This window comes from Schistocerca nitens, chromosome 2 (assembly GCF_023898315.1).
Source record: "Schistocerca nitens isolate TAMUIC-IGC-003100 chromosome 2, iqSchNite1.1, whole genome shotgun sequence".
NCBI classification, from domain to species: domain Eukaryota; kingdom Metazoa; phylum Arthropoda; class Insecta; order Orthoptera; family Acrididae; genus Schistocerca; species Schistocerca nitens.
The window spans coordinates 117,825,639-117,852,301 of NC_064615.1; the positions used below are offsets into that span (position 1 = coordinate 117,825,639).

Below are 26,663 nucleotides of genomic sequence, written 5' to 3' on the forward strand. Positions count from 1 at the left end.
TCTTGGCGTGCATCCGTGCGTCGCTGCGGTCCGGTCCCAGGTCGACGGGCACGTGCACCTTCCGCCGACCACTGGCGACAACATCGATGTACTGTGGAGACCTCACGCCCCACGTGTTGAGCAATTCGGCGGTACGTCCACCCGGCCTCCCGCATGCCCACTATACGCCCTCGCTCAAAGTCCGTCAACTGCACATACGGTTCACGTCCACGCTGTCGCGGCATGCTACCAGTGTTAAAGACTGCGATGGAGCTCCGTATGCCACGGCAAACTGGCTGACACTGACGGCGGCGGTGCACAAATGCTGCGCAGCTAACGCCATTCGACGGCCAACACCGCGGTTCCTGGTGTGTCCGCTGTGCCGTGCGTGTGATCATTGCTTGTACAGCCCTCTCGCAGTGTCCGGAGCAAGTATGGTGGGTCTGACACACCGGTGTCAATGTGTTCTTTTTTCCATTTCCAGGCGTGTATTTGATAACACAGCATTTTTATAGTAGCCATACTAGATGTTCGCGCTATCTTGAGACAGTGAGAGAAATTAAGTGTTAAATGACCTAAAATAACTGCACGTTCAACCAAGAGGCTTCATATGAGATATTTTGTACATCTCTGATACACAGAATCATATCACTAAACCGTCTGATGCCATCCTAAATGACTAAATTCAGATGTATCGTAACAGAATTCAACCAAATTTTCAACATTAAAAACGACATTTTCCTATTTCCAAAAAAAAGGCCTACACGCAGTACTTCAATTATCAACAAAGACCTGCTTCCCACTATGTCAGTGATAGGCAAACTCATAAGCCTACAGAATCAAATACGAACAGTACGACTGAAATATCTTTCGAGAGTCAATTATTTTCAACTTGTATAAGTAGGTTCATCGTTACAACTTAATAAGAGTATTCCTAAGCTGATCTTCGCTAAGAACACAATCGGTCTGATCGAGGAACATACTCTGACTTTGACTCCTTCCAACACTCCCAGCCACACTTGTTTTGTATACTTGTTTCATCTATCTGTTTTCGCTTATCCTCTGTGTAAGTGCAAATTATCTCAATACATCTTTCATAGTATTCGACACAACCTCTTCTTTGATTCCACAACGCTCCCTAAAATTAACTTAGGAAATTCTATTAAGTCTTAATTACACTATAGGTACATCCAATAAAACTTGATATCACACTTAATACCGACATTATTTATTCATAAAAAAATTGTAAGGTATCCACAAGATTAAATCATGAAAAATGGATGACAAATAGTAATGTTCTGGTTAGTCAAGTGTATACGTTGTTGTTCTTAATTTTAGGCACACTTTTGGGTTCTTATCAATAACACGACTTCTCAATTTACTCTTGATTAGGTGCAATTACCAACCGAAGTGGTGCGGATTTTAACTACAATTCTACTATTTCGTGGGGAACAAGCGCTCGGAAGTAATACAGTGTAGAACACGATGCAAAGATATATCGTGACGATAAGCGTTAAGATTTTGTCTTTCTGCAAATGTTTTCTCAACGCGTCGTTTCAGAGGTCTCGCTTAAGATAAAAACACATTAACGTCAAAAGGTGCAAATGGCTCTGAGCACTATGGGACTTAACAGCTGTGGTCATCAGTCCCCTAGAACTTAGAACTACTTAAACCTAAATAACCTAAGGACATTACACACATCCATGCCCGAGGCAGGATTCGAACCTGCGACCGTAGCAGTCGGGTGGTTCCGTACTGAGCGCCTAGAACCACTAGACCACCGCGGCCGGCCATTAACGTCAACTTCTGGCCAAAGATGAAGACACATAAACAGCAATAAAGCACGTCAAAATATAAGTAAACGAGTCATGTCTACAAGTATTTTTATTTCTAAGACACAAAGAAATTACAGCCAATGGCTGCGAGCGGGGATCGATTGAAATCAGTGGGCAAAGTTGATAACTTACGGCGGACCTGGATTTGAACCCAGGTATCCAAGTACTAGCCCAGCCCGACAGCGCTTAACTCCGGTGATCTGACGGGAACAGGTGTCGCCGAAAAATGGTTCAAATGGCTCTGAGCACTATGGGACTTAACTTCTGAGGACATCAGTCCCCTAGAACTTAGAACTATTTAAACCTAACTAACCTAAGGACATCACACACATCCATGACCGAGGCAGGATCCGAACCTGCGACCGTAGCGTCGCGCGGTTCCAGACTGAAGCACCTAGAACCGCTTGGCCACCCCGGCCGGCGAGGTATTGCCACTGCGGCAAGGAAGTAGACATTGTAGCCGATAATAGGTGGCACTTAAAATGCTCATCGCAACAAAGAAAACTATTTAACACCATAATCGATCCGGGCACATTCGGCATTGCATCTGCTTTGACTACTCTAGCATGCCTCCCGCTACTTTTAACAAAGTAGACGAAATTTTTGATAACTGTTGTGTTGTAGCTTTATTCTGTTCTGTTCTGTATTGTAGTTCTATTATAGCCGGCCGCGGTGGCCGAGCGGTTCTAGGCGCTTCAGTCCGGAACCGCGCGACTGCTACGATTGCAGGTTAGAATCCTGCCTCGGGCATGGATGTGTGTGATGTCCGTAGGTTAGTTAGGTTTAAGTAGTTCTAAGTTCTAGGGGACTGATGACCTCCGATGTTATGTCCCATAGTGATAAGAGCCATTTGAACCGTTTGAAGTTCTATTATTCTGAGACTTCGTTCTGTTCTCCCGTTGATTTCTCTGTGGTGTTAAATAGTTTTCTTTGTTGCGATGAGCATTTTAAGTGCCACCTATTATCGGCTACTATGTCTACTTCCTTGCCGCCGTGGCAACACCTCGCCAGCCGGGGTGGCCGAGCGGTTCTAGGCACTTCAGTCTGGAACCGCGCGACCGCGACCATTCCTCTGGCATGGATGTGTGTGATGTCCTCAGGTTAGTTAGGTTTAAGTAGTTCTAAGTTCTAGGGGACTGATGACCTCAGAAGTTAAGTCCCATAGTGCTCAGAGCCATTTGAACCATTTTTTGGCAACACCTGTTCCCGTCAGTTCACCAGAGTTAAGCGCTGTCGGGCTGGGCTAGTACTTGGATGGGTGTCCATCCAGTCTGCCGAGCGGTCAGACCTTGTGAGGCAAATTGAGGAGCTACTTAATTGAGAATTAGCAGGCTCGGGTCTTGTAAACTGCCGTACGGCTGGAGAGCCGTTTGCTGATCACATGCCCCTCCCTATCCGCATCCATTGACGCCTGTGGACTGAGGGTGACTCGGCGGCCGGTCGGTGCCGTTGGGCTCTCATGATCTCTTCGGGCGGAGTTCAGTTTTTAGTTTTTATATTTACCTGCTATGGGCAGTTTACAGGAGCGCACTCGGTAGACGTAAAGCGCCGCGTTATCCTGGAGGCGCCCCTGCGCCAGCTGCTGCTCCCCGCGTCAGCGGCAGCCGGCTGCTCCGGCTGGAGCCCCGCAGAGCTCGCGCCGGTGACCTTTGCCCCTGTCCCTGCCCCGGGGGCTGCCGTATTGATTGGAGGCTGCCCCGGGCACCGAAAGCCGCTCCCGTCTCCTCCGCCGCCCCTTCCCTGCCACACCTGCTGCTTCTCCTCATCGTCCCATCTCACGTCGGCCTCCCAATGATCTGCTCTGCTCTGTAGAAGCTCAAACTACTACATTGGGGCATAAATTCGTAGCGCTTTTGTTTTGCATGCTGGTATTCCGGTTGCCATGGGTTTATTTCTCGAGTGACATGTTTATTTGCAGTTCACTGTTGCTATCTGAGTTTACGATTTGTCTTTTGGAGATAGCGAGTGGAACTGTGGACGCTAGAAAATGGAGTGCGAAGTGGAGGAATCGGAACGTTTCTGACGTATTCGTCTGTTTGTGTTCAGTACAGGGATAAGAGCAGCGGAGGTTACCGGGAACATTTACGCCTCGTATGGGGATAATTCCATTGGACACAGCACGGCAAGATAAAAGTTTTCGCGTCTTAAGAACGATCGTTTTGAAATTTGTGATTGTCCACGTTCGGGGAAACCTTCGGGTTTTGATGAAGATCGTTTAAAAGCATTAATTCACAATGACCCAAGTCAGTGTCCGCCCTGATAGCTGAATGGTCAGTGTGACGGGCTGCCGTCCTAAGGCGTCCGGGTTCGATTCCCGGCTGGGTCAGGGATTTTCTCCGCTCAGGGACTGGGTGTTGTGTTGTCTTCAGCATCATTTCATCCCCACCCGGCGCGTGCGAGAAACGATAAAGTGCTTTCTCCTCTCGCGTCAAATAGTGAAGTATAGTAGTATAAAGTGTTTCTTGTTAGTGAAATCAGTGATACAAAATGCTTCTCACCAAACATCTGTCATGCTCGCGGCCAAATCAGTGTCAAAAGTATGCCCAGTGGTACTACCAGTGTTTTCTTTTTATTTTTTCGTTTTTACTGTATTGTCTAGGATACAAGCATTACTCAGTGGAAAGTGCCAACTACTCATAATTTTTTCTTAAATTATTTCCTTTACTATGTGCCCTATAAAATTTATATTGTCTACTTACACTTTCCTCTCTGCTTGTCTTATGTAATGTGACATAAATTTCTCTCTTCTTCAATTTATGTATAATCTGTAGTATATGTAAAAAAGTTTCATCCACTTCTGCTCCATCTATCATGCTGACGTTTCCCTCATACTGTCCTACCTAACAGTGTAAACTAGAGGAAGAGATCAAACCAGAATGCACCATGTGCCTGTGGCATCACAAGTGCATGACATACAGAAACATGAACTCAAAATCAATGTGTCGATGGTACATATAAATTATTATGCCTGTCCTGCAATGTTTTACCCAAAAAAAGATGGCAAATGGCTAAGTAAAAGGGTTCAAGGAACAACAATAAGAGAAAAACGAAAAAGAAAAGAATGTTGTTGTTGTTGTGATCTTCAGTCCTGAGACTGGTTTGATGCAGCTCTCCATGCTACTCTATCCTGTGCAAGCTTCTTCATCTCCAAGTACCTACTGCAACCTACATCCTTCTGAATCTGCTTAGTGTATTGATCTCTTGGTCTCCCTCTACGATTTTTACCCTCCACGCTGCCCTCCAATGCTAAATTTGTGATCCCTTGATGCCTCAAAACATGTCCTACCAACCGATCCCTTCTTCTAGTCAAGTTGTGCCACAAACTTCTCTTCTCCCCAATCCTATTCAATACCTCCTCATTAGTTACGTGATCTACCCACCTTATCTTCAGCATTCTTCTGTAGCACCACATTTCGAAAGCTTCTATTCTCTTCTTGTCCAAACTATTTATCGTCCATATTTCACTTCCATACATGGCTACACTCCATACAAATACTTTCAGAAACGACTTCCTGACACTTAAATCTATACTCGATGTTAACAAATTTCTCTTCTTCAGAAACGATTTCCTTGCCATTGCCAGTCTACATTTTATATCCTCTCTACTTCATCAGTTATTTTACTCCCTAAATAGCATAACTCCTTTACTACTTTAAGTGTCTCATTTCCTAATCTAATCCCCTCAGCATCACCCGATTTAATTTGACTACATTCCATTATCCTCGTTTTGCTTTTGTTGATGTTCATCTTATATCCTCCTTTCAAGACACTGTCCATTCCGTTCAACTGCTCTTCCAAGTCCTTTGCTGTCTCTGACAGAAAAGAATATACTAACGAAAACATATAAAATTACAGTAATGTTAACCAACACTAGGAATATAATAGGTTAATAGAATAATTTTTTTTTAAATGTGGCGTCGAATGTAATAAGACCTGCACCAAGGCGGCGGGACTTGCCCCGTAAGGGGCCTCCCGGCCAGTGACGTCAGTGTACTCGAGAAATGGCGGAAGTGATGAACTGTGATCATTCCACCATCGTGCAACGTTTGCACGATGTGAGGAAGGTTCAAGAATCGGGAGTACGGTACCGCATGCTCTAAACCAAAACCACAAAACTCGGCGGGTGGCCATATGTGTGATCACATGTACATCTCTGCTTGCCCGTCATCAATTAGCTCGTGAACAACACCGACCATTCCTACCCTATATCGTTATTGGTATCGAGAAATTGTTGTCTTTACTCTAAAATAAGGGACAGAAAGAGATGGTTGAGCCCAAACAAAGCAGCAACTCCCGTGGAACGGCGACGGTGTGGTTTACTGTGAACTGCTTCCCCGAGGTGTAATCGTCACTGCCGACGTTTATTGTCAACAACTGAGGCGTCTTACTCAGGCCAGCAAGACAGTGTGAAGTGATTCTACTCTACGATAACGCCCACCCGCATTCTGCTAGACTGACAAAACACGCACTAAAGCAGTTGGGTTGAAGAAATCATTCTCCCCCCCCCTCCCCCTCCTATTCACTTGATCTTGCGCCCTCAAATTTTCACCTTTTCCGCTCTGTATTGAACAACCTTGTTTTTTTAAATCTTTATTGCAAATTTATAATAATTATACAATCTTAACCCACTTCCTTAAATGATTAGTGGGTCCTAATTTTATCCAATATTAATTGCAGCTAGATACAAATTTAATTAATTAGTGAGCTACAGCTATAACTAGATGACAATGGGCAACTGATTTATTTATTATTATTAATGTTAACTTTATATAACCTACGCTTAACTAAACTCTACTGCCTGCAGCGTCACAGTTGTGTCACTAGCTTATAAACCTATTTTTTAGAGCCTTGTCCAACGAGCTAATCCCGAAGGGCGTGCCCCTCACACTGGGCAGGCCAAGGATGTTACGCTGCAGGTTCCTAAATAGATAATTTCCTAATCTAAGCCCTACTAACTAGTTCTAATCTAAGTCGAGTCCGGTGCTTCGTCCTGTATCGGTGGTGTCGTACCCCACTCCCTCTAGTCCTGTACGCGGAGGATTCCAGACTGTGAGGAAAGTCGGCCTGTGTCCACGCAGCCGGCCGAAGTGGCCGTGCGGTTAAAGGCGCTGCAGTCTGGAACCGCAAGACCGCTACGGTCGCAGGTTCGAATCCTGCCTCGGGCATGGATGTTTGTGATGTCCTTAGGTTAGTTAGGTTTAACTAGTTCTAAGTTCTAGGGGACTAATGACCTCAGCAGTTGAGTCCCATAGTGCTCAGAGCCATTTGAACCATTTGTGTCCACGCAAAGGCGGTATGGGAATAGGGCGCTAGATTCAGCGTTTGGTGTGTCTCAAATTGTTAATTTAGTTAATGTCCCTCAGGTATTCTTTTAATACTTTTCGTGATACCTCATCCGCCAATTGGTTAAGAGTTTGAAAAGTGTCTTTTTGTCTGAGTGAGTGGTATGTGTCATGGTCAGGTAACTGGTCACTTAATGTGGATGGTACATCATTGAAAAGGGGGCACTCGTAAACCACATGATCGGGAGAACCCACTGATTCACCACATTCACACGCGGGTGTGGCCCTTTTCCCGAACCGACGTAAATATTTCGGGTATGGCCCATGAAAGAGGAAGCCGCCTTGTAGAATTTTGCACAGAGCATAACTTAATCATAGCTAACACTTGGTTCAAGAATCATAAAAGAAGGTTGTATACCTGGAAGAATCCTGGAGATACTAATAGGTATCAGATAGATTATATAATGGTAAGACAGAGATTTAGGAACCAGGTTTTAAATTGTAAGACATTTCCAGGGGCAGATGTGGATTCTGACCACAATCTATTGGTTATGAACTGCAGATTGAAACTGAAGAAACTGCAAAAAGGTGGGAATTTAAGGAGATGGGACCTGGATAAACTGAAAGAACCAGAGGTTGTAGAGAGTTTCACGGAGAGCATAAGGGAACAATTGACAGGAATGGGGGAAAGAAATACAGTAGAAGAAGAATGGGTAGCTCTGAGGGATGAAGTAGTGAAGGCAGCAGAGGATCAAGTAGGTAAAAAGACGAGGGCTAATAGAAATCCTTGGGTAACAGAAGAAATATTGAATTTAATTGATGAAAGGAGAAAATATAAAAATGCAGTAAATGAAGCAGGCCAAAGGGAATACAAACGTCTCAAAAATGAGATCGACAGAAAGTGCAAAATGGCTAAGGAGGGATGGCTAGAGGACAAATGTAAGGATGTAGAGGCTTGTCTCACTAGGGGTAAGATAGATACTGCCTACAGGAAAATTAAAGAGACCTTTGGAGAGAAGAGAACCACTTGTATGAATATCAAGAGCTCAGATGGCAACCCAGTTCTAAGCAAAGAAGGGAAAGCAGAAAGGTGGAAGGAGTATATAGAGGGTTTATACAAGGGCGATGTACTTGAGGACAATATTATGGAAATGGAAGAGGATGTAGATGAAGATGAAATGGGAGATAAGATACTGCGTGAAGAGTTTGACAGAGCACTGAAAGACCTGAGTCGAAACAAGGCCCCGGGAGTAGACAACATTCCATTAGAACTACTGATGGCCTTGGGAGAGCCAGTCATGACAAAACTCTACCATCTGGTGAGCAAGATGTATGAGACTGGCGAAATACCCACGGACTTCAAGAAGAATATAATAATTCCAATACCAAAGAAAGCAGGTGTTGACAGATGTGAAAATTACCGAACTATCAGTTTAATAAGTCACAGCTGCAAAATACTAACGCGAATTCTTTACAGACGAATGGAAAAACTGGTAGAAGCGGACCTCGGGGAAGATCAGTTTGGATTCCGTAGAAATGTTGGAACACGTGAGGCAATACTAACCTTACGACTTATCTTAGAAGAAAGATTAAGAAACGGCAAACCTACGTTTCTAGCATTTGTAGACTTAGAGAAAGCTTTTGACAACGTTAACTGGAATACTCTCTTTCAAATTCTGAAGGTAGCAGGGGTAAAATACAGGGAGCGAAAGGCTATTTACAATTTGTACAGAAACCAGATGGCAGTTATAAGAGTCGAGGGGCATGAAAGGGAAGCAGTGGTTGGGAAAGGAGTGAGACAGGGTTGTAGCCTCTCCCCGATGTTATTCAATCTGTATATTGCGCAAGCAGTAAAGGAAACAAAAGAAAAATTCGGAGTAGGTATTAAAATTCATGGAGAAGAAGTAAAAACTTTGAGGTTCGCCGATGACATTGTGATTCTGTCAGAGACAGCAGAGGACTTGGAAGAGCAGTTGAACGGAATGGACAGTGTCTTGAAAGGAGGATATAAGATGAACATCAACAAAAGCAAAACGAGGATAATGGAATGTAGTCAAATTAAATCGGGTGATGCTGAGGGGATTAGATTAGGAAATGAGTCACTTAAAGTAGTAAAGGAATTTTGCTATTTAGGGAGTAAAATAACTGATGATGGTCGAAGTAGAGAGGATATAAAATGTAGACTGGCAATGGCAAGGAAATCGTTTCTGAAGAAGAGAAATTTGTTAACATCGAGTATAGATTTAAGTGTCAGGAAGTCGTTTCTGAAAGTATTTGTATGGAATGTAGCCATGTATGGAAGTGAAACATGGACGATAACCAGTTTGGACAAGAAGAGAATAGAAGCTTTCGAAATGTGGTGTTACAGAAGAATGCTGAAGATAAGGTGGGTAGATCACGTAACTAATGAGGAGGTATTGAATAGGATTGGGGAGAAGAGAAGTTTGTGGCATAACTTGACTAGAAGAAGGGATCGGTTGGTAGGACATGTTTTGAGGCATCAAGGGATCACAAATTTAGCATTGGAGGGCAGCGTGGAGGGTAAAAATCGTAGAGGGAGACCAAGAGATCAATACACTAAGCAGATTCAGAAGGATGTAGGTTGCAGTAGGTACTGGGAGATGAAGAAGCTTGCACAGGATAGAGTAGCATGGAGAGCTGCATCAAACCAGTCTCAGGACTGAAGACCACAACAACAACATGGCCCATGACCAGTGAGAAAATGGATCAGTCCCCGGGTAGGTTCAAAGTATCTCATGCCCAGTCGTTCCCTGACGTTAGGAAGAAGTTCAAATGTTCTGCGACTTGTTTCTTCTGCTTCCCATAATTCTTGCCACAATTGCTCGCCTCTTCGCCTTATCTCACCCTTATCCTCAACCCCAGTGCCTAATATCTCTTCTATCTTCGCGGTATTCCCTTTTTTAGCCCTAAACCACGCAGCCTGTTCTCGAATTATGACTAATAGGGCTCCCCCCCCCCCCCCCCCCAGAGATGTTCTGTAGGCCCCCACAGATCTCAGTATCACATTTCTCTGAACCCTTCTCACTGTCATGGCAATATTTATGCGGTATATAGGATCACCGGACAAAATACACTGCTGGAAGTGGCAGTACCCTCAAGGGCTCATTGGCACCAGCGTATATTATAGGCATAATGAGGCGTTTCTGTGCAGTGATTCATTTGTCAGTCATTGGTGATCAGACGGAGCTCAGAAGGCGTGTCTGTGCACCCTCTGTTCTCGTTCTACAGGCAGTAACAGTGCTGAGTGTAGAGGTGAACAGTGTTTGCAACATACATTCTAGAGTACAACCACGCCCCACCGACGAGTGTACTCCTGCTGAACAGCTTCAGCCATTTGAATGGGGTCGTATTGTGAGCCTGCGGACGTATTGACGGCGCATTGCTGCACATGTCGCGCACACAATGTATCGGTGTTCTGTCGCTGCTTTCAACATTCACCTGTGGAACATTGTACAAAACAGCGCGTTACGAATCCTCCCCCTTACTTCCCTCCCCTCCCTCAAGAAGGCCACGTGCAGTGAAGAGCGTGTGGGCAGCCGCCCGAGGCTGGAAACAAAGGGTGAGTCGAAAAGTCGTTAATGACTTATTCGGGACCTTTGGACCAGGAACTAACAGCTGGTCCATCCATAATTTGCATATCAATTTTATTTATAAGTATCTAAAGATACACCAGTGAATTGGACCATTTTAATAATTACGTAAACGAAAGAAATCTTGTAATAATAATCCCCTACATACAGATACCTAAATACAGATTTCGGATGCTTTTATTTTGAGAGGAATTTACAAACTGTTCTATATGGCGGCGGCTGTTAAAAAGATGAAAATGAAGCATATTCTTGGGCTTGAGGTGTGCATCAACACAAAAAAGCCCGCCATCCCAATGGCAGACGTTGCGCAAGATTAGGAACCCTCTGGTGCAACAAGGAAGCGGCGAGTTCTATGGCGCAGCAGGTGACAGCTAACGGCTTGACCACCCAGCAAGTTGGCACCGGAACTGTTATTTTTTTTTTTTTCAGCCGTAAGCGCACAAGTGTGAGGTACCGACCAGCTAACAAAACCCCTGAGTATCGCCGCTCCGGCCCAGATTCTGCAATGACTTCTTGGAAGAGCCACCAGCTACCGTCTCACCCGCGACCGCCTCTTGTCTAGAGGTACGCTCCGCCATGCTAAGGTAAAGTTTAACAGTCGTTACTTCGGGCACAGTCTAGTAATGAAACTCGAAACAGATCGCCGAGCCGGCCGTAGTGGCCGAGCGGTTCTAGGCGCTACAGTCTGGAACCGCGCGACCGCTACGGTCGCAGGTTCGAATCCTGCCTCGGACATGGATGTGTGTGATGTCCTTAGGTTAGTTAGGTTTAAAGAGTTCTAAGTTCTAGGGGACTGATGACCTCAGAAGTTAAGTTCCATAGTGCTCAGAGCCATTTGAACCATTTTTTTTTTTTTTTTTTTTTTTTTTTTTTTTTTTTTTTGACAGATCGCCGTTTCGGTAGTTGGGCAGTTGCGAGTATTTCACCATACTACGGGAGAGCAGCAGCTTCATGCATGCGGTCAGGTTCACCGAAGTCTGCCAATCCCCTTTCGTTGCCGAAACCTAGTTCTCGTGGTCCTGTATTCTCTCTCCGAAGTGTTCTCAGTCAAACTTGTATAGTAAATGGTATTTCTATATGACGTTCTGTGAATGTGCCTATTTCAGTGAAGGTTGCCCTCAGTTAAGAGTCCATTGTTCTGTGGTAATTTCAGAATATACCTCTTTGAGCTAGTGCTGTGATTTCTGTTACCTCTGCGACAGTATCCGTTCAAATTAGTGGCTTCCTGCTAGTAGGGTCGTAGTCCATTCTTTCCCACGGTCTGATACTGGTAGAATAATGACAAGAGATCCCGAAGGCATATCAGTCTTTATCTCGTCCGCTTTTCTTTCATGCCGTCTGGGATACGAAAACTGTGGCAGTCAGTTTAGGTGAGGTAGGGCCATTCTGGACGTCCGTATAGTACCGACGTACGTCAAACTTGACGCCTTCTGCGAGAGGCGGTGGCCGACCGAAATCATCCAGGATCGAAATCCAGTCACCTACTGTGTCATCAGGGAGCACCGGGAAAACTCACACCAGAACACCGTTAAGCGTGGCTGCTCTGGTGCCGTGAATGAGTTGACTGGAGAGTGGGAATGGTGCTCTGCTGTTATGATAACAGGTTCTGAACGTATGCGAGTGATGGACGTACGCGTGTGGTGAGCTGCGTATTACGGAGTGCATTCACCCACAATCCATAGGTTTCCACCAAGTTTCATGGTGTGGGGTAGTGCTGTACATAAAATAGCGATACATCGATATTTTTCAAAAAGATGTAGGAAAATATCGAAGATTAGTTCCGACGACAAATCGATTAAAAATGGCAAAATCGAGTGCCGATATTTTTATTTTATATTATATTTTTTCCACAATTTTTGGTAGATATTTAAAGTTGTCCTTTTGACGTGGTAGTAGAATATAATTTTACTTTCACTGTTCGAAGGAGTCTCACAACTTTTTGAGCTGTCGTCATGTCCAAACTTTCTCTCTTGACTTTGTGAAGCAAGTACGAGGGTGAGTCAAATGAAAACCTTAAATTTGTAATAACAAATCGAAATTTCGCGCCGTTATCCTGTAAGTTGGTAAACGTGCTAAAAACAGCGTGCAGAATGGCCTGTAGGTGGCAGCATAGTGCAGATGCACACATACCGTCACAGTATCAGTATAAAGATGACCGCCGCACTTGCGACTTGCACCAGGGGAGAACAGCGTTCTGTTATTCGGTTTTAGCGTAGTGAAGGTGTGAAACCTATTGAAATTCATCGACGAATGAAAGTGCAGTAGGGTGATCCATGTTTGTCACAGCAGTAAGTCTACGAATGGAGTAGAAAGTTCGCAAATGGTGTGACTTCAGTGGAAGATGCTCCTCGTCCAGGTCAGGCACAACGAGTTGTGACTCCACAGAACATTGCAGCAGTTGAAGCCATAGAGGAGGAATACCGCCGAGTAACGCTGAATGACACTGCAGCATGTTGACAGATTATTCATAGGTCAGCACAACCACATTGTGCATGATGTGCTCCAGTTTCACAGAGTGTCTGCAAGATGGGTGCCGCGGCAGCTGACTCCTGAAATGAGTGAACGACGTGTTGATGCTTGTGAAGAATTTCTTCGGCGCTTTGAACGAGAAGGTGATTGTTTCCTTGCAAGAATGGTTACTGGCGACGATACCTGGGTTCACTTCCACCAACCGGAAACGAAGACAGCGAGCAACCCAGACCTTGCCTCAAGTGATTTCCATATGTTTGGACCACTCAAAGACGTAGTGAGAGGAAAGAAGTTCCGTTCTGATGAAGAGGTACGCCTGAGTGGTTGCGCGGACTACAATAAGAAATTTTTTCTAAGGGAATTTATGCACTTTGTAAGCGCTGGAGGACTTGCAATGAGCGTCGAGGAGATTATGTTGAAAAGTGATACAGCTTTGTATCACTTCTGCACAATAAATAATATTTAAAAAATTATTTAGGGTTTTCATTTGACTCACCCTCGTATATTATGTGGCACCAAAGAAGCCCGATTACACTGAGAAAGGGGGGGGGGGGCGCAAGGAATAACATGATTTCCGATTTTTCATGAACAGTTGCTGAAAAGATCTACATGACAAGACTGGTCTTTGCGGCTGGTGGAGGCGTGCGAGGTGGAATGCTAACGCTATCGGCGCCCGGCGCTACCAACAGCAAGTGCAACGTTTGGATTCAGTACGCAATTTTGGCTCTGCAACAGCTAGGTAGCTGGCGTTTGCAGCAATGAAGAAACAGGGAAGTCGACACGAAGCGTTTCGGACAAGTCCGATATGCGATAAAACGTAACGACGGACCCATGGGACACCTTTTATTGTGCCACTTACATAGAGCCACCACTGTTAGCGAAGTGGTTATCGCCAACTCTGAACGTGCATTGTTTTCCATTCAATTCTTGCTCCATTGGTGACAGACAGGCTGCTAGTTTGTTGATGTACAGAATATCTAATAATAAATCAATATTTAAATAAGCAGCTCTAAAACCGGCAGTATACGAGTGTTGGAACTGTAATAGTGGCAACTATTTATTTACAGCTCATACAAAATATACAAAATAGATACGTGTTTCAAAGTTTTACTGACCTTCAAAGAAGTCACCAGCATTGTGTATAACCCGTTGTCAGTGATGTGGTGGTAGTAGGATTCTCTTAGCAGTGCCAGTTGTGTTGACAGTTCGAGCGGCGCGGTCTATTGTCCAACGAATTTGTAGCAGTCCTGAAGCAAATGCCATGAAGTGTTTCCTTCAGTTTAGAAATCGAGTTGAATTCTCAAGGGCTTAAGTCAGGGGAGTGCAGTAGGTAGTATAGCACTTAGCATCCCCAACAGTCAAACAAATCAGTAACAGCTTGCACTGTACAAGCTTGAGCATTGTCCTATAAAATGATGGTCATGTCCCGCAGAAAGTGTGACCACTTCTGTCTCTAAGCTGGTCGTGGGCTGTGTTCCAAAATTGAACAGCATAGAGACAGAAGTGATGAAACTTTCTGCAGGACCTGACCATCATTTTACTGTACAATACTCAAGCACGTATAGTGCAAACTGTTACTGATTTGTTTGACTGATGGGGCTGGTAAGTGCTATACCACCTACTGCAGTCCCCTGACTGAAGCCCTCGTAAGTTCAACTCGATTTCTAAACTGAAGGAAACACTTCACAGCATTCACTTCAGAACTGCTACAAATTCGTCGGGCAACAGACTGCGCCGCTCGAACTGTCAACACAACTGGCACTGCTAAGAGTATCCTACGACTTCACATCACTGGTAGTGGGTTATACACAATGCTGGTGACTACTTTGAAGGTCAGTAAAACTTTGAAACACGTACCTATTTTGTACAAGCTGTAAATAAATAAATAGTTGGCATTATTAAAGTTCCAATCCTCGTATTTACAATGTGCAACCGATATTTTTATAGGCAGGTACGTCGAAATATTTTCTATCGATATATCGATTTTTTTAGATATATCGAGCGCCGGTAATGATATCTTTTTGCCATCATTACAACTCGCGGTCACATTTGATGTTGCTGCAGGGTAAAGGAACCAGTGCTCGCTACACTGCACAGCCTGGTATTTTCCATGCTGCTGGCAATTCCTCCCATAGGAAGGTGATGTGGTATTATCTGCAGGACAATGCACGTCCACTTACAACTGCTGCGACGCAACGCGCCCTTCGTGCTGTACAATGAAAAGCATTACCCATCAAGATCGTCAGATGTCTCGCCAGTTCAACAAGTGCGGGGCATGATGGAGCGGGAACCTGCTCCTTCTGCAGAGCCTGTACGAACCATTCCCCAATTGCAACAAGAAGGCAGAAGTTGCCCGGGACAATCTATCGCTGGACGCCATTCGGCACCTTTAAGATTGGTCCCGTGTGCGTAATGCCTCTGTTTGGACACTCATTACAGTGTCACGTGTGTTTCACTTGGTTTGAATTTTTTTCGTACACTCCTACAGTGATGAACTGCCTATCACCTTACTTGTCAGTACAATGACATTGCTCCTGAGGGCGTTGCATTTTTTCCGGCAGTGTGCTTAAAAGAACACCCTGGTCGCTTTGTAACGCTGTGGATGCGCACGAGCTGCTCTTTTGACCACCGCCGACGTAAGTTATGGCAGTGAAGTGATGGATACGTCCCAGTCGGTTGCATGCGATCAGAGCAGTAGTATGGGTCGAGACGGGGGACGTGACAGAATGGCGTAGAGCAGGTATCGCGTTTGGACGTGCCAGTGACCACTTCTTGAAAGGAGTTGTTCGGTCTCTTGGTATATTATCGCGGACGGACCAAATTGTTTACCAGGAACTGTGTAGCACACGCAGCCATGGGACACGGCGTAAGAACAGTGGTCGTAAACAGCGCACGTCCGTCTCAACCTGGTCCATTGGACATTTGTAGTCGGGTATCACCAACGGACTAGTGTTCACAGAAGTACATGAAGCCGCACGTCTTTAGTGCTCCAAACGACACATAAACTTGACAGTTGCTGACTTGATAGGTGTAATTTCGTCCGAAGAGTCACGATTTGGCTCTTTTCAAATACACTGAGAAGACAAAGCTCATGGGATAGCGATATTCACGTATACAAATGGCGGTATTATCGTATATGCTGTATTTCTAGAGGAGGCCGAAATGCACGCGTTAAGCTCACGCAGATTGGCGTGAGGTCTGGAACAGGACAATGTCTTTAGAATTGCAATAAAGTACGAAAATCTTGTAATACTTAACTTTAATCCATAATCGGTGTACATCGCTCTTGTACAGATATAATCTCCATTTCACTATACACAGGTAATGGCGCCTTGCTAGGTCGTAGCCAATGACTTAGCTGAAGGCTATGCTAACTATCGACTCGGCAAATGAGAGCGTATTGGTCAGTGTAGCTTCGCTAGCAAAGTCGGCTGTACAACTGGGGCGAGTGCTAGTACGTCTCTCTAGACCTGCCGTGTGGTGGCGCTCGGTCTGCTATCACTGACAGTGGCGACACGCGGGTCCGACGTATACTACCGGACCGAGGCCGATTTAAAAGCTACCACCTAGCAAGTGTGGTGTCTGGCGGTGACACCACAGTATACACAAGCTATAAAATGGCAATGCATTAGCGGAGCTGTCATTGGTACTCACGTCATTCATGTGAAATGTTTCCGACGTGATTATGACTGTACGACGGGTATTAATCTTCGAGTTGGAGCTAGAGGCATGGGACTTTCCATTTTGTAAACCGTTAGGATGTTCAATATTGCGAATCCGCAGTCTCAAGAGTGTGCCTAGAATACTAAATTTCAGGCATTACCTCTCACCACGGATGACGCAGTGGCCGACGGCCTTCACTTAGCGACCGACAGCAGCGGCGTTTGCGTAATGTCGTCAACGCCAACAGACAAGCAATACTACGTGAAATAACCGCAGAAATCAATGTGAGACAGACGACAAAAGAGTCCGTTAGGACAATGCAGCGAAATTTGGCGTTAATGGGCTGCGGCAGCAGACGACCGACGCGAGTGCCTTTGCTAACGACACGACAGCGCCTGTTGCGCCTCTCCTGGGCTTATGGCCATATCGGTTGCACCGTAGACTACTGGAAATTCGTGGCCTAGTCAGGTGGGCACCGATTTCAGTTGGTAAGAGCTGATGGTGGGGTCTGAGTGTGGCGCAGACCCCACGAAGCCATGGATCCAAGTTCTCAACAAGTCACTGTGCAAGTTGGTGGCGGCTCCATAATGGTGTGAGCTGTATTTAAACGGAATAGATTGGGGCCTAGTTATGATCGGCTACTTAGAGACCGTTTGCAGCCATTCATGGACTTCATGTTACCAAACAAGAATGTTTTTTTTTTTTTAGATGACAATGAAGCATGTCACCGGGCCACATTGTTCGGGATTGGTCTGAAGAACATTCTGGACGGTTCGAGTGAATGATTTGGCCACCTAGATCGGCCGACATGAATCCCATGAACATTTATGGGATGTAGTCGAGAGGCCATTTCGTGCATGATTCTACATCGGCAACACTTTCTCAATTATGGACAGCTATAGAGGCACCATGGCTCAATATTTCTGCATGGGACTTCCAAAGACTTGTCCATGCCACGTCGAATTGCTGCACTACGCCGGGCGAAAGGATAACACGATATTAGAAGATTTCTCATGACTTTTGTTACCTCAGTGTAATTCAGAACATCTAGTGTACTGGTAGCCGAATAAAGCGTTTAAACCAAAGTGTGTAGAGGACGTTGTTCAGGCCGAAGGCGGTTCTGTCATATTTTCGGGGGACTTTGCCGTGTCATTAGTCATTCAGGTAACTGTGAACATGAAGCAAGATGCATTAAGCAAGATGTGTATTTCAACATTCTTACCGATGAGATATTGCCTTTTCTTTCTCGTCTTCATGGTGAATATGCTGTGAGACTCCCTTCCTCCAAAATGTTCAGGGTTTTCACCCATATGTTCATGCTTTCACGAGCACTCACAGCTCGACTGGCGCACTAAATCTCCCGACCTTAATTCCACAGAAAATGTGTAGAACCCCAGAATGAGATTTTCACTCTGTAGCGGAGTGTGCGCTGATATGAAACTCCCTGGCAGATTAAAACTGCGTGCCGGACCGAGACTCGAACTCGGGACATTTGCAGGAGAGTTTCTGTTAAGTTTGGAAGGTAGGAGACGAGGTACTGGCAGAACTGAAGCTGTGAGGGCGGATCGTGAGTCGTGCTTGGGTAGCTCAATTGGTAGAGCACTTGCCCGCGAAAGGCAAAGGTCCCGAGTTCGAGTCTCGGTCCGGCACACAGTTTTAATCTGCCAGGACGTTTCATATCAGCTCACATTCCGCTGCAGAGTGAAAATCTCATTCTGGAAACAGCCTCCAAGCTGTGGCTAAGCCATGTCTCCGCAATATCCTTTCTTCCAGGAGTGCTAGTTCTGCTAGGTTCGCACAAGAGCTTCTGTGAAGTTTGGAAGGTAGGAGACGAGGTACTGGCAGAATTGAAGCTGTGAGGGCGGATCGTGGGTCGTGCTTGGGTAGCTCAGTTGGTAGAGCACTTGCCCGCGAAAGGCAAAGGTGCCGAGTTCGAGTCTCGGTGCGGCACACAGTTTTAATCTGACAGGAAGTTTCTTAATGTGTAGAACTGTTTGAAACAGCTGGTCAAACATAGTGATCAACATCCACGCAATTTGTTAGTTGTATGGGATTTAATCATCAATGAATGGCTCCAGCAGGATGTGGCTACCTAAAAAATCTACCGGACTCTCTATGACGCCGAACTGGGCCCACTGTCATGGCTAGATACGGTTGAATACGGTATTAGCGTGATGTCTCCTGGGGTGGCGACTAATTTCTGTCTGGTGTGTTTATTAACGTTTGTTATTTCAAGTGACGAAATACGTTTAAATAATACACCAAGAAAGAACGTCAAAGACGAGTGCTTGCAAAGACACCAGCTCAGTATCGCAGATGAGGTATTGATCCTCCGCCTCAATGATGATCATTTGGAGGACTACTGACTGTTTTTCCTATGAGTTTCCGATTACAATCTACATCTACACAATTACTCTGCAATTCGCGAGAAGTGCCTGGCAGAGGGTTCATCGAACCACCATCAAGATGTTTCTCTACCGTTCCACCGTCGAATATCGCGCAGGAAAAACAAACACTTAAATCTTTCTGTACGAGCTCTGATTTCCCTTATTTCATATGATGCTCATACCTCCCTATGTAGGTGGGTGCCAAAAGAATATTTTCACACTCTGAGGAGAAAGTTGGTGACTGAAATGTCATTAGAAGATCCTGCAACGAAAAACAGCTTTGTTTTAATGATTGCCACCCCAATTTACGTATCACGTCCGTGGCGCTCTGTACTCTGTTTCGCGATCGTACAAAAGGATCCTATCTGATGCGGATGCCACAGAGCACAGCAATACTCCAGAGGAGGACTTGCAAGCGTAGTGTAGTCAGTCTCTTTAGTAGCCCTGTTGCATTTTCACATACATTTGTCAGTTTTCTGATGAGAAATCCTAATCTTCAGTTTGCTTTATCCACAACATTAAGTATGAGATCGTTTCAACTTAAATTATTCGCAATTGTAATCGTTAAGTATTTATAATTAAGTGTTTCCCTGAGACATTTGTCTCTTTTTATTGTCTACGCAGCACAAATTTTAATTCATTTCGTCTGCTTCCATCATTATCGTAGATAATAAAACGAGACTTAAATGTCTCAGGGAAATATCTATAAGATCACCAATGGTACAAGGACGTCCAATTACGTCCAAAGCTGGGGTGCTTGCCAATCTCGGAGAGCCCTCGCAGTAGTGACAATATGTAAGGAAAAATGAATTGAAGTTTGTGGTGGGGAGGGCACTCAGCTTAGGTAGTTCGTGCAGCAATGTTGACCATCGTGCTGTGGTAATGTAATGATTAGCGTTTCTGCCTATTTATGACCGCAATTATTTGTCACCTTTTTTATGTCATTTCATTGTAAGCTAGCCATTTTTGTTACTGTTTTTGTGGAATAAAAAAAGTGGTAAAACAAAAACAAAGAAAGCAAGAATGCCAGGGTTCGAGTCTCGACCGCAGTACAAATTTTAATTCATTTCGTCTGCTTCGACCTTAAGTATTTAGTTGAATTTACATTCTTTAGATTTCTTGCTTTTTCGTGTAATCTAAATCTGGCGGATTTCTTTTGGTACTCGTGTGGGCGACTTCGCACTTATCATTATTTAGAGTCAATTGCCAATTTTTGCACCATACACCAGATAACTTGTCTAAATCGATTTGCAATTTGTTTTGATCATCTGATGACTTTACAAGACGGTAAATGACAGCATCGTCAGCAAACAATGAGTGCTACACAGATTGCCTCATAAATCGTTTATGTAGTTAGCAGAGGGCCTGTAACGCTTCTTGTTCGAATGTCCGCTTCTTTACACTCAAAGTCACACCAATACCCACGAAACGAAATAGGATTAATCCACTAAATTACAGATTCATCTCGCTAACGTCGATTTGCTGAAGTCACTTCTGTTTTAATCCATGCAAATGGAAATGAGCGTTTGGCGTCATTGGCCGGGAGGCCCCTTGCGGGGCAGGTCCGGCAGCCTTGGTGCAGGTCTTATTACATTCGCCGCCACATTGGGGGACCTGCGCGCCGAATGGGGATGAAATGATGATCAAGACAACGCAACACCCAGTCCCTGAGCGGAGAAAATCCCCGACCCAGCCGGGAATCGAACCCGGGCCCCTTAGAATGGCAGTCCGTCACGCTGACTATTCAGCTATCGGGGCGGACTGTTTTACTCGATGACTTTCCGTCAGTTACTGCGAACCCTCGAATCAAGTCGCACAACTGAAATTATAGTCCGCAGGCACACAATTTGATTAGAAGACACTTGTGGCGAACGGAGCCAAAAGCGTTCTGGAAATCTAAAAATATGAGAACCATTCTTAGCTACCCTGTCGATAGCATTCACTACTTCGTGAGAATAAAGAGCTAATTGAGTTTCACACGAGCGATATTTTTTAAGTGTGTGTTGGCTATTTGTGAATAAATATACTCCTGGAAATGGAAAAAAGAACACATTGACACCGGTGTGTCAGACCCACCATACTTGCTCCGTACACTGCGAGAGGGCTGTACAAGCAATGATCACACGCACGGCACAGCGGACACACCAGGACCCGCGGTGTTGGCCGTCGAATGGCGCTAGCTGCGCAGCATTTGTGCACCGCCGCCGTCAGTGTCGGCCAGTTTGCCGTGGCATACGGAGCTCCATCGCAGTCTTTAACACTGGTAGCATGCCGCGACAGCGTGGACGTGAACCGTATGTGCAGTTGACGGACTTTGAGCGAGGGCGTATAGTGGGCATGCGGGAGGCCGGGTGGACGTACCGCCGAATTGCTCAACACGTGGGGCGTGAGGTCTCCACAGTACATCGATGTTGTCGCCAGTGGTCGGCGGAAGGTGCACGTGCCCGTCGACCTGGGACCGGACCGCAGCGACGCACGGATGCCCGCCAAGACCGTAGGATCCTACGCAGTGCCGTAGGGGACCGCACCGCCACTTCCCAGCAAATTAGGGACACTGTTGCTCCTGGGGTATCGGCGAGGACCATTCGCAACCGTGTCCATGAAGCTGGGCTACGGTCCCGCACACCGTTAGGCCGTCTTCCGCTCACGCCCCAACATCGTGCAGCCCGCCTCCAGTGGTGTCGCGACAGGCGTGAATGGAGGGACGAATGGAGACGTGTCGTCTTCAGCGATGAGAGTCGCTTCTGCCTTGGTGCCAATGATGGTCGTATGCGTGTTTGGCGCCGTGCAGGTGAGCGCCACAATCAGGACTGCATACGACCGAGGCACACAGGGCCAACACCCGGCATCATGGTGTGGGGAGCGATCTCCTACACTGGCCGTACACCACTGGTGATCGTCGAGGGGACACTGAATAGTGCACGGTACATCCAAACCGTCATCGAACCCATCGTTCTACCATTCCTAGACCGGCAAGGGAACTTGCTGTTCCAACAGGACAATGCACGTCCGCATGTATCCCGTGCCACCCAACGTGCTCTAGAAGGTGTAAGTCAACTACCCTGGCCAGCAAGATCTCCGGATCTGTCCCCCATTGAGCATGTTTGGGACTAGATGAAGCGTCGTCTCACGCGGTCTGCACGTCCAGCACGAACGCTGGTCCAACTGAGGCGCTAGGTGGAAATGGCATGGCAAGCCGTTCCACAGGACTACATCCAGCATCTCTACGATCGTCTCCATGGGAGAATAGCAGCCTGCATTGCTGCGAAAGGTGGATATACACTGTACTAGTGCCGACATTGTGCATGCTCTGTTGCCTGTGTCTATGTGCCTGTGGTTCTGTCAGTGTGATCATGTGATGTATCTGACCCCAGGAATGTGTCAATAAAGTTTCCCCTTCCTGGGACAATGAATTCACGGTGTTCTTATTTCAATTTCCAGGAGTGTAGTTTTAGCCGGCCGGAGTGGCCGAGTGGTTCTAGGCGCTACAGTCTGGAACCCCGCGACCGCAACGGTCGCAGGTTCGAATCCTGCCTCGGGCATGGATGTGTGTGATGCCCTTAGGTTGGTTAGGTTCAAGTAGTTCTGAGTTCTAGGGGACTGATGACCTCAGAAGTTTAGTCCCATAGTGCTCAGAGCCAATAAATAGTTTTCTTCGGAATAACTCATAATGTTCGACACGGTATACGTTCCAAAATCCTACTGAAAATCGACGTTAGCACTATGATTGTCAACGTCAATGAAATTCGCCAATAGTCGTGTAACTTAAGATGTTATTTTATTTTATTTTATTTTATTTGGAAGGCTACCAGTTCCAGCATTTTACTACGCCATCTTCAGGCCCAATATGCATCTCTCCAAATAAACGAAATGTCATGTACAGCCATAAATCTCTGGATGTCGTGAATTCAATCGTTACAATAGTGCTTCATTCGAAGACATGGTAGCACTCGGTTGCTATGAAAAATGGTTCAAATGGCTCTGAGCAGTATAGGAGTTAACATCTGAGGTCATCAGTCCCCTAGAACTTAAAACTACTTAAAACTAACTAACGTAAGGACATCACACACATCCATGCCCGAGGCAGGATTCGAACCTGCGACCGTAGCAGTCGCGCGGTTCAGGACTGAGGCGCGTAGAACCGCTCGGCCACCGCGGCCGGTAGTTGCTATCAAGGCTTCGAAAGAAGCATTAGTGTAACGATTGAATTCACTACATCCAGAGATTTATGGCTCTATATGACATTTTCGTTTATTTGGAGAGATGCGTAATGGGCCTCAAGATGGCATAGTAAAATGCTGAAACTGGTAGCCTTCCAAATAAAACAAAACAACATCTTAAGTTACAAGGCTTTTGGTGAATTTCATTGACAATGACAGCTACTTAACCAGCTGATGTCCCCAGTCCGTGATGGACCAACAGACATTACCGATGTGAGTCTGTATTTTAGTGGATTACTCCTATTTCCTTTCTTGAGTGACTTGGTGCGTAAAGAAGTGCACTTTCGAATACACTGCCTGTACTTTGACTATTGTTTGTTTTTGTATTTCAGAGTAAAGACTCTTTTTTTTGTATGGCGTAGTTTACTTTTGCATTTCCTGTTTCCATTAATTTTAAGTCCAGACAGTTTCGCAGATACGGTATTGGTGCAAAATGTTTTTTTTAACTTTTTATAGCAATTTATAGGTCCCAGGTGTTAAGGGGGGTAGGACATGAAACGGGCCAACTTGGAGCAGGAGAGGCACCACAGGACATTTTAATTTACACTGTCTATACTTTTACAAATAAATTCATAAAACTTTGTTAGCATGACCAGGAAGGATTCAGGATTCACACGCATAGCAGAGGAAGTTCAAAAACATAACAAAACAATTTTTTTTTACATGTGAAATTTCATCATTTTTTCACTTGGTATTAGCTGCATTTGTTGCTGTAGGTACACTTTTCTTGATAAGTAAAAGAGATTCATCGATGAATTTTGCACAGCATACAAACCATACTTACAGGTGTATGAAACTCTAGAATTTCCCAAATCTGTTAAAAACTGTGGTAAAAATTGAGATAATTAACTATAAAATTCGAGTTTTCTCTAAACACGAAGTTTAAAACGTAACAGCCCATTCATTTTTCCATAGATTAAATAAGTTCTATAGTTTCATACACCTGTAAGTATGGTTTGTAAGCTGGGCAAAATTCATCGAAGAACCTCTCTTTCTTATGAAGAAAAGTGTACCTGTAGCAACAAATGCAGCCAACAGTAAGTGAAAAAAATTGTGAAATTTCACATTTAAAAAATATTATTTATTTCGTGTTTTTGAACTTCCACTGCTATGAGTATGAATCTACATCTACATCTACATCCATACTCCGCAAGCCACCTGACGGTGTGTGGCGGAGGGTTCCTTGAGTACCTCTATCGGTGCTCCCTTCTATTCCAGTCTCGTATTGTTCGTGGAAAGAAGGATTGTCGGTATGCTTCTGTGTGGGCTCTAATCTCTCTGATTTTATCCTCATGGTCTCTTCGCGAGATATACGTAGTAGGGAGCAATATAATGCTTGACTCTTCGGTGAAGGTATGTTCTCGAAACTTTAACAAAAGCCCATACCGAGCTACTGAGCGTCTCTCCTGCAGAGTCTTCCACTGGAGTTTATCTATCATCTCAGTAACGCTTTCGCGGTTACTAAATGTTCCTGTAACGAAGCGCGCAGCTCTCCGTTGGATCTTCTCTATCTCTTCTATCAACCCTATCTGGTACGGATCCCACACTGCTGAGCAGTATTCAAGCAGTGGGCGAACAAGCGTACTGTAACCTACTTCCTTTGTTTTCGGATTGCATTTCCTTAGGATTCTTCCAATGAATCTCAGTCTGGCATCTGCTTTACCAACGATCAACTTTATATGATTATTCCATTTTAAATCACTCCTAATGCGTACTCCCAGATAATTTATGGAATTAACTGTTTCCAGTTGCTGATCTGCTATTTTGTAGCTAAATGATAAGGGATCTATCTTTCTATGTATTCGCAGCACATTACACTTGTCTACATTGAGATTCAATTGCCATTCCCTGCACCATACGTCAATTCGCTGCAGATCCTCCTGCATTTCAGTACAATTTTCCATTGTTACAACCTCTCGATACACCACAGCATCATCCGCAAAAAGCCTCAGTAAACTTCCTATGTCATCCATAAGGTCATTTATGTATATTGTGAATAGCAACGGTCCTATGACGCTCCCCTGCGGCACACCTGAAATCACTCTTACTTCGGAAGACTTCTCTCCATTGAGAATGACATGCTGCGTTCTGTTATCTAGGAACTCTTCAATCCAATCACACAATTGGTCTGATAGTCCATATGCTCTTACTTTGTTCATTAAACGACTGTGGGGAACTGTATCTAACGCCTTGCAGAAGTCAAGAAACACCGAATCTACCTGTGAACCCGTGTCTATGGCCCTCTGAATCCTTCCTGGTCATGCTGACAAAGTTTTAAGAATTTATTTGTAAAAGTATAGACAGTGCAAATTAAAATGTCCTGTGGTGCCTCTCCTTCTCGAAGTCGGCCCGTTTGACTTCCTACCCCCCACCCCCCACCCCCTAATCTGCTGCTAGTGCTTATTGTGACCTGCACCTTCAAGTTTGAACGATGACGATGCTGATATGAGTCTTAAATCCAACATCACCATCACCTCAAGCTTCCGCGATAGAACGTGGGCGCTTACCGTACTTTCGCTGGTGACCAAACAAACAGTGTGTGCGTGTACTCACGATGTAGAGCAGGGCGGGCTGTCCTTTGACGGTGCAGCAGCAGGCCAGCGACCCGACGAGCACGATGAGCGCGCCGGCCCCGAGCAGCACGTAGGGCGCGGAGCGCGAGAACTCGGTGGACAGCTCCATGTACTTGTACAGCTCCACCTCCAGCCAGATGCCCGCCGCCAGGATGGCGATCCCCGTCAGCTGCAACACGGCACACTCCCTCAGCACGCCCCTTCACATCACACGCGGCACGCTGCCCTTATAAGCTAACCAGAGTATTGGCCACCACGTTGGAAGAGCCCACTGATCTCTCTTATCACATCGAAGCGCCAAAGAAACTGATACAGGCATGCGTATTCAAATACAGAGCTATGTAAACAAGCAGAATACAGCGTTGCGGTCGGCAACGCCTATGTAAGACAACAAGTATCTGGGGCAGTTGTTAGATCGGTTACTGCTGCTACAATGGCAGGTTCTCAAGATTTAAGTGTGTTCGAACGTGGTTGAGCCGTAGTAAAAATTGCTGTTTTGAAAAGCGCGCCGCAGCGCGTAGTGTAAAGCAGTCGCCCTCCGATTCTGGCGGTGGCGCCGCTGTGGCAATCGCATCTTCGGTGTCTCTCTCTGGTGGAAAAGGCGAAAGGTTGCCTGTTCAAGTGCATTAAAGGGGCTCTATGAG

At 45.4% G+C, this 26,663-nt stretch overlaps 1 protein-coding gene across 1 annotated transcript in view; it reads right to left on the reverse strand.

Annotated features, from left to right (window-relative positions):
• Nucleotides 1-26,663, reverse strand: part of LOC126235791 (tetraspanin-7-like) — a 183,544-nt gene that overhangs the window by 97,281 nt on the left and 59,600 nt on the right. Inside the window, exon 2 of the mRNA XM_049944604.1 lies at nucleotides 26,000-26,188. Within this exon, the coding sequence (XP_049800561.1) occupies nucleotides 26,000-26,188 (189 nt within the window). The remainder of the gene's footprint in view (nucleotides 1-25,999; nucleotides 26,189-26,663) is intronic.